At 40.7% G+C, this 9,098-nt stretch overlaps 1 protein-coding gene across 1 annotated transcript in view; it reads right to left on the bottom strand.

Annotated features, from left to right (window-relative positions):
• Positions 1-4,792: 4,792 nt before the first annotated feature.
• Positions 4,793-9,098, bottom strand: part of PDE8A (phosphodiesterase 8A) — a 37,085-nt gene continuing 32,779 nt past the window's right edge. The window contains exons 19-23 of the mRNA XM_010167066.1: positions 7,299-7,310; positions 6,863-7,027; positions 5,828-5,957; positions 4,944-5,063; positions 4,793-4,861 (exon numbers count right to left, since the gene is read on the bottom strand). Of these exons, the coding sequence (XP_010165368.1) occupies positions 4,957-5,063; positions 5,828-5,957; positions 6,863-7,027; positions 7,299-7,310 (414 nt within the window). The 3' untranslated portion in view covers positions 4,793-4,861; positions 4,944-4,956. The remainder of the gene's footprint in view (positions 4,862-4,943; positions 5,064-5,827; positions 5,958-6,862; positions 7,028-7,298; positions 7,311-9,098) is intronic.

The raw sequence follows: 9,098 nt of genomic DNA on the forward strand, positions 1-9,098 counted from the left end.
AAAAAAAAGATTTTCTTGTGGTAAAAGTTGTAAGCTGCAAGAGTGGGTTTGAAAGGCAGGCTTTAGTCCCAGCTTTATGGCTGTGTGTTTGAGGGGCATCCACAGCCAGTGGAGTTAAAGGAAGGACAAATCGGATCAGAAGAAAAACGGAAGACGGAGAAGCAGAGAGGGAAAAAGTGGAACATCAGAAGACTGTTTCCTGGCCTGAGAAAGACTTACTGTTAAACCACAAGCAGGGCTTGAAGGTCCAGGACTTCAAAGGTTTTTGGATGCCTCAAATCCATTTTGCTTAGTGGCTCTGGCTCCTCTGGCCTTTCCTAAGTCAGTTGCCTTGCTTGTTAAAGAGGATGCTACACACAGCTTCACAGGGTTTGCAAAGCTAATTTCACTGAGGTTTGTGTGGGAAGTGTGGGAGGAGATTCTTAAAGATGTTAAACAAGGGAAAAAAAGGAAAACATGAGACACTTTGCCCTAGTAACATTCAAAGCAGGCACCAAGAGAAAGCATTCAGTGGAGTTACAACACAGAAGTCCTTTGCCCACAGAGCCATAGCTTCAGCAGAACAAAAAATAGCTGAAGCACCTAGACATCCTCTTTGTTCTGATCCAGCAGTACAGGCTGCACAGGGACATGGCACTAATTTAAAAGCTCGTTTTCTGCATCCAAACATCATGTCAGGATGAAATGCAATCCATCCTGCTATCATTTAACGAGCACCCCTGGGACCACTGTACCTTGGAGGCATGATGTCACATGTCAGCAGAGACGTTATTTGTTTTGAAGCTTGTGAATAGCTCTAAGACTTCATTTCCAAGTGCTCCATGCAGAGTCATGACTCAAACCCTTCTGGTCTCACAGAAGGGCACAACTGACTAGAGTTTCCCTGTGCTGTTTCTGAGCATCCTGTAAGGGATTAGTAGACATTTAATTTTATTATCCTTTCTTCTCTCTTCTGTAGCAATGGCTTTGTCATTGCTTCAATTCCTTCATGTTCATGACACATTTTCTTAAGTGTCATATTAATGATGTCTCTACTGAGACAAGCAGAGACAGCCACATCAAAAAGCACTGCAACAAAGCCAAGCCATTCATTCCACTTCAGGTGATTTTTAATTTATATATAGCCATTGGGAAAATTGTAGTACGAAAGCCATCTTCAGACCTGTGACAGGGTAGCTGTGCACAACATCTGTCTGGTTTCTCCTTTTGTAAGAATAAGCAATTATTACCCAGAATTTTATACCTATCCCTTCAAGGGACCAAGATATAAATCTAGGGCAATTTGCTGAGAAGCCAACATTTTTTTACCAGATCATAATAGTTCATACCCACCTGGAAGCAACCCAGGTTTAGCAGCAGTATTACCTGATTGAAAATAAGCAGCATGGAAAATAGAGCAAATCATTCTGAATGGGTCATTTAATGCTGAATTGCTGAACCTCATTCAGTTTTAAAACACAAAGTTTTAAGATTAAAACCCCGGAGGTGCATAAAGGACCTCTCCTTCATCGTGTCTGCATTGGAATTTACTCTTGTAATAGCACCAAAGCAAGAACAAATGAAAAGTGTAGACACTGTATAAGACTGCCAGCCTGTCTGAAACAGGGAATAATTTCAATCATACTCTTTCAGTTTATTCCAGTGTTCTCCTTTCCATGGTGAAGGACCATCAGTAAAGCCATGGTTTCTGTCCCAAGCACAGCTCCATCACTGAGTGACAGTTCAAAAAGCATGGGAAGAGATGCTAAACTCAGAGCACGGGGCATGTGATGTTCATGTGTAATCTTGGAGAAAAGGAAACAGATCTGTAAGGGCTGAAGAATTTGCAATGGGTTCCAAAGACATTCGGATACTGGAGTGATGAACATCACATTCGAGCTCTTACTGCTCCACAGCAAGGCCCTTCCTGCTGCATGGGCTGCAGCCTGGAATCAGCCCCGCTGAACCACACAGCCTCACACTGCACAGAAGGCTTAAGAGGTGTAGCTTGTAAAGAGAAGCTCAGTGGGAAGAGAGCTTAGGTGACAATCGGGCATGGTGGTTCCAGAATTTAATTATAATCTGTCCCTGGCAACAGCGAAATTTAGATGGACAACAGAATCAACAGAGCTGCATTCAGTGGCTGCAAATCAGTATTTTATGTTAAGTGAAATTATTGTACACCAATATAGACATAAATCTGGCTGATACAGAGGGTTGATTAGCACGGCTCTACACTCCAAGTAATGTCATTAAAGATGCAGTGTGAATTTCAGGGAATTAATCATATTGATCACTCTTTTCAATGATGATGCATGAAGCATTTTTATAGGAGATTAAATTAACTGCTTTTACCATTCATTAATACAACTCAGAATATTAACTATGCTTAGGAATAAATATTTTTACCCCCTTCCTGCAGACATTCTCTGGACCCATATGCTGTTACTTTTCCTCTCCTATCCTTTTTGCAGCAGGTGAGTGGAGGAGATACTGATGGTGTGATGCAGCTTCCCTCTAACGGAGCCAGAGCAGCTCTTCCTTGAACCAGGCACAAGACCCTGCATGCAATAGAAGAGATTAACGCCAGGTGGCAAATGACAAGCCAATTACAATAGGTGCATGTATACAGAAACACAATGTAATATTGCCAGGAAAACAACATATCTGGCAGCCAACTCTGCTCCTTACATGTTCTCTTTGAAAAATAGGATACTTGATTTTTTCAGCCTTCAGTGGAAATATATCTGCTCCTTCAGTATCAACTGTAGAACCTCTGGAAGATCTATAAGGACCTCAGGTCCTCTGTCCTACTATTATCACTGAGACAGCTGCGTGGTCTGGGTGCCTTTAGGCAGGATCTGAGCCCCGCTGGGTTATGCAATATACACACACCAACGAACTAAAGGGAATTAAAGGGAATTACGAAAGAGACCTCCCTAAGCCAACAGCATATAACCCAAATAGTATGTAGGAAGGGAGAGCACACAAGCAGGGTGAGGGCAGCACTGGCAAAAGGCATGATGCAAACACGAACAGTAGTGAGCTACAAATGGTGGTGGCCCAAGTCTCATCGGCTTGGAGATGAAGGAGGAACATAGAAACAGGTAACACTGGAGGGGACACCTGTTCCTTTCTTACCTGCTTTAAGGCTCCTCCTGCTGCAGTCCCTGAACTGCTCCATCATCCACCTCTCCCTTGCTTGTGCTTCTTCAGCAATGGTTCAAAAAGTCTCTAAAGTCAATGGCTTCTGCATTGACAATGGTCATCAATTCTTTCAGTGCTTCTGGAGTGCCTTTCTGCCTACTGGGCAGGCTGACAGGATACTCTTCTGGTCCTTCAGTGGAACAAGTGTGGCACTGCTTTTAGCTGTGAAGAGACTTGTCCAAGGGCACACAAGTGTTTGATGGACTTGCCAAGGTCAAGCCACAAACACAGGGGCTTGTCAGCCATATACTACCTTTCATCACCCTTCTGACAGTCCAACCTCCTCAACGCTTCCCTTCCCCAGACAGCAGGTATCTTTAGTTATTTTGAAAAGAATTTCATGTACCTGTTAGTCTGCAAACTACAAAGTAAATATACATTTCAAATGAAATGGCTAGGACTTTGACACTTCTTAAAATATACATTTTATTATTTTCTGGTGTTTGCTATGAAGGTTTCATTCAAATTGTGAAGGTACACAGCCTTTACAAACTTCTTGAGTTAAAGGTTTTTGTTTGTGGTTTTATGTTCTGTTTCTTTCGTGGTAGAGGAAAATACATAGGCTATAAAATGTTGAAATTAATTAGATGTTTAGTATTACCTCTTCGTATATGCTGTGGAATGCTTTGTAGAAATACTATATAAAATAAGGCAGACTTTGACAGGGAATTCAGTCATAAAATTTCATGGGAAAAAACAGAAAGTTCCAACATGATATTATTTTTGTAGCCAAGGGAAGATCAGGTGGTCATCACTGCTTTGTGGGAGAACGACTGCAGTTCTGGTGCTCAGACAGTATACATTTCTTGTTTATTCTACTATTCTCAAGTGAGACCTTTTCAATAAAACTTATTTTAATTAACATAAATCAGACAATATTTAAACATACACATCTATCCTTACAGTGCAATAAAAATGTATCATTGTATAGTATTTTGTATTTGCATTATGAAAATAAAAGGTCTGTACATCAATTAAATGTATATTAATGAGTATGAATCATGTAAATTTGTAATGCATCTAAAGTTGGCTTTGGCTTTTAAGTATTTATAAATTCATAGAAAATATTGAACATCTAACAAAATAAATAAAACATATCATTTTAATCATAGATGCTAACGATCAACCTAAAAAATTCTTGTGTTATTTTTTACATTTGCTACTAAATTTCTTAAAGAGAACTCACTTTCAGTAGTGCTCAGAAGTGAATGATTGCACCTTCTGTGATGTGAAAAAATAGAGTACATCTATTTTTCATAGATCAAAAATTCCTTCATAGAGAGTTGCATTTTAAATGTCTGATTGTTCTACATAACTGTCTTAAGTGCTTATAAAAAGCATGTAGCTTTCTCATAAAAGCCGTGAGTCTCTATTAACAGGTATTTCTTTTTTCACTTGCAGGATTGAGGATTAAGCAAAATCTTCTAGTGAATGTCCTTTTTATGAGGATTCTTCAAGGTCTTCCAGCTTCACATACTGGTATGAAGGTATCGCAAAAATATGTTCACTAATAAATCCTCTTCAGTATGAGTACTGCAGCAATCCAGTGTAATTCCACTTGATAGGCTTATTTCATTGGAGTCCACACATGGTAGTTTGTGGAAGTCAACTGCTGACCTCAAGTTCTCTTGAATTTGAAAGTTCCCCAGGCGCAGGGGCTAGCCTTACTGTAATACTGAAGAGACCAAAACAAATCTGAAATCACATGAATAGAAGTGAGCTTGAATAAATATGCATCTGGTTAGTAAATTACACACCATGTTCTAATTGCTATTCTGGTGGTGGTCGAAGGCTCCGCAGCTTCTTTTCATCTAGTCCTTTCCAGTATTTGAAGTTATTATCCAGATGCTGCATCAAATTTGGCAGGTCTGCAAATGCTAGGGAAGAAAGGGTAGAGTGCATTTAGCTTGCAGAATTGAAGCAGTCACATGATTCTGTTTGCTTAAATATCACTTGAAATGCCTGGGCAACTGTGTTAAGTAGGAAAGCTTAAATCTGTCATACTGATACTTGAAAAGGTTTTGGCTGTATAGCACTCATCACTCATTTATCACTCAGGCCACTGAGAACGGTTCTGTAAGTCTAATTGATACTGGTATCCCAAGTCCCAGCAAAGGGACCCAGTTTTCCAGGAGGGGCATAGCTAATTATGCTTGTAATTATTCTACTTCATCAAATCTCAGTCACATGTCATGATCTGGCATTCAGGAGAGTCACATTTCTGACCACTTTCACCACGGAGGCAGCACTTGGAAGGAAACAGCTGCTCCCCCAAGCAGTTTTCAGACTGCAGAAATTTGTCTTGAAGAGTAACTGATATTAACATGGACAAAATGACTGTGCCCAAAGTGCTATCAAGGAGAGTAGGTTCTGTTCTCCATTTACAGAGAAGCAAGTTTTAAACAGAGGAAGTTAAACATTGCCCGAATCTAATATATTACAGAGAAGCCATGAGAAGGGCTTGTAGCAGTATGAAAATACTTCCAAGCAATAATGAAGTTATTAAGCTTACTTAACTGCAGAAATCTTCCCTTTTTCCCCTCCTTTCTTTAGGAGCCATAAGAAAGCAATTTTATATCACAGTAGTTTCAAATGTCCACAAAATACTTATTGTCAGGAAATATAGCAGAGTTTTGCTTACCATCCCAGGCGTCAAACATATCAGTGATGAAGTAATCAATGAATGATATTTGGGATTTGGGGATGCTGCAAGTATTTCTGTCAAAAACTGGCATCACAACAGGTAAACCTTGCCTCTTTTCTTCATCAGTCTGCAAAAAACACTCTTGTGATTATTCATCTAGGACACATTCTGTTAATGGGCTTCTTTTAGCAGCAGACTGTTTGGCACTGACTAGAGCATGCAATATTAAATAAACAGAGGAACCTGAAGAAATCTCAAGAAGCACCTAGTCCTCTAGGTTTCAGACAAAAAGCAGACAAATTATGCCTTCCAGTGTTTCCCACAAAGTGATACATTTACCTTCTGCATCTATACAAAAAGCTGACCCCAAGTAACTTCATGTGTTACTGATTAAGTTATGACTGCTTCAGAGCTAAAAGATCCTCAGCCATTCTCAGTCTCTAATGGAAGTGCCACTGTACAACTCAGAGATGGCAAAATGTATTTTTTATCCTCTTTTTCCTCTCTTGAGGTACCAAGTCCCAGTTGCAGTACTTGGTCTGTCATCTGTAATAATGACTCTGTCCGCTCCTTTTCCCCATCTTTCTAAAACCTTTTTCCAGCACAGTGTCCTAAGGCCTTCAGCAGTTCCTGGAGTGAGTGCTGTTCCCATGCTAACACTAGGACCTGGTGATCCTAATCTTCAGGCATAGCCTGGGTACACAGAAGGCACCACACTCTTCCTCCGCCTCTTGTGATGGGGATGCATTTGCAGGCAAAACTCAAAAAGCCCAGCTCCAAACTGAACAACTTGAAAGCTTAAATTTTTCAGAAACTGCACTGTAGAAGCTGTCAACTTTCATCTGTCTGAAGGCATCTAGTCTTGTATCAGCACGAGTAATATCCCATAATTTAAAATAAAAAAGTTGTTATTTTTTGAATTACATAATGCAGCCTTAGATGTTCTGGGACATTGGCAGTGTGTGCACCCTTCTCCTCCCTTTTGAAGAGATGCTCACCTGGAATTTCAGCAGCCCATTTTAGCTGTCTTACCTGTGCAAAGTACTCCTCAGAGATGCGTCCGGCCCACTCTATACACTGCTCTATGGGTCTGCATGGATTGGAAATGTCAGCACACTTTATCAGCATGCGTTTGATAAGGATACGGTTTTCAGGAGACGTGAGAACAGTTTTGATTGACTCTCCATCACCATTATTCTGTAATATTTGAGAATTAAAAACAATCCATTAGTGAGGTCTCTGTGCACTTACTCAAAAGCTTTGTGCCTCGGGAATGCTTTCAGCAGATCCTACAGGGATCAGTCCTGCTACTGGCTACCATATTTGTTGTCCAACTGAATTTATAGGGGGATTATGAATGTCAGCCACAGCTCTGAACTAGCACTGAACTCCAGTATCTGGATTCAGTCACTGTCTCTGTGACAGATCTCTTGGGCATCTTTGGGCAAGTCATCTAATCCCTCTATGCCTTATCTGCCTCCTTAGAAGTGTGGAGAGGATCCATTCATCACCACACACATAGTGATGAGCACTGTGTAGGCAGAAAAATGTAATACTCTGCTGAAATCCAAGGATTAATGCACTTGCACATTAAGAGTAGAATAGCTGGTTTAAAAAAAAAGGACTGACCCGAGACGCACGGTCATTGTCTGCATGCAGACCTCATCAGCGTGAGCATCAATCACTCTGACAGCATTGCTGCTGCTAGGAGAGTCAGATCCCACACTGCCTCCCAGGCATGCTCCTCATCCCCTTCCACTGGAGCCATGTTAGTCCATCAGTCTCTGACCTAACTGGGAATTTTTCTTTCTGAGAGTTTATCAGTATTAAAGCGATATATTAGAAACACGCTTCCGAACAGCCTCATCTTTCCTCCACAAGTCTAGGGAAGTTTTCAGCCCACACACAGCTTATATTTGGTTCCCAGACTGCACATACAAGCACGTCAATGGCAGTCTATATTTGGAGCCAGTATACAGCTAATATGAGTAAAGGCTCCGATGATCCAGATTAGAAGCTATTTTCTGTGGAGCTCTGATGAAGTATGTTTCCAAAGGACAGAGATTCAGGATTAAAACCTCTTAAAAAATTACCTGTAAGTACAACATTATTACTTGACTCTTAAGGGATGGGTAGGCACAGAAATTTACACCACTGTCTACTCACACTAGAAACTCTTTGAAGTGACGAATATACTAGACTTCTCTGGTACCTAACAAAGTTATTGGTCTATAGTCAGAGCAGTGAAGAAGTAACAGTAATAATAACAATAATGTGCCACCAGTTCCTGCAGTACAAAGAGGGAGGTACAAAGCAGCAGAAGCATTCTGATCTTTTATTAGGACATATTTTTCAGAAGACTTCTTGTGGGGAAGAAAGTTCTTCTTGAAGGAAGAAACTGACAATTAAAAAAAAAATTATTTGGTAGTATACTGGCTCAGAAACACCAGCTTCACAGTTCCTACCAAAATAAGACACCCAAACCAATTCTTTTCCCTCACTTTTAGATGCGTGGAAAGGAAAATACAGGAAAGACAAAAGCGAGGTGCATGCATCTCCAAAAGCATGGCAAAATTAGGTAAGAGGAAGCCAAAGTAAAGTGATGGAAGCTCCAGAAACACAAGCAGTGTGTCAAAATTAAGCATGGAAAATTATCAGAGATCATTCAGTTAAGGATAGTAGAGAATATCCCAGTAGGTAAACCACCAGGAATCAAGAAAGGATGTTCGCTTCCGTGATCTGTTCGAACCAAGGGCACAGTTCTACTTGCTGGATGCGGATGTCTTGGGAATAAAATGTGCTAACTGTGCTTAGTCCCAGCATCCTGCTCAGAGTGCAGAGGTGTCTCTGCATGTCAGATGTTGGCTTCCTGTCATAGGCTTAGGTGACATCATGAAGGGAAATGGGAGGATAAAGGATGCTGGAGCTGGAAAGGATTTTTTTCAGTTTATGAAACAAAAGAAGAAAGGAAACAAACAGAGCAGCTTCTCAGCATGGCTCTTTGAACAAATATGTATAAAAATAATAAATAAAAAAAAAATAAGTGGAACTGTCCCATTTGGAACACATGGTTGGCAGCTCAGCCTGCAAACACTACACTGAGTCACTGCCATGACTGGAAACCAGGCCAGGAAACACAGGCTGCCGCTGCAACCAGATATACAACCAGGCTTGAAAGAGGATCTGCCAGTGTTCTTCTGCTCGTAAGAAGCACAGCAAATGACTGGGTTTACCCACTCACACATTACAGGCCTTTTAATAGGAACCT

The sequence above is a fragment of the Antrostomus carolinensis genome, unplaced genomic scaffold (genome assembly GCF_000700745.2).
Source record: "Antrostomus carolinensis isolate BGI_N321 unplaced genomic scaffold, ASM70074v2 scaffold5224, whole genome shotgun sequence".
NCBI classification, from domain to species: domain Eukaryota; kingdom Metazoa; phylum Chordata; class Aves; order Caprimulgiformes; family Caprimulgidae; genus Antrostomus; species Antrostomus carolinensis.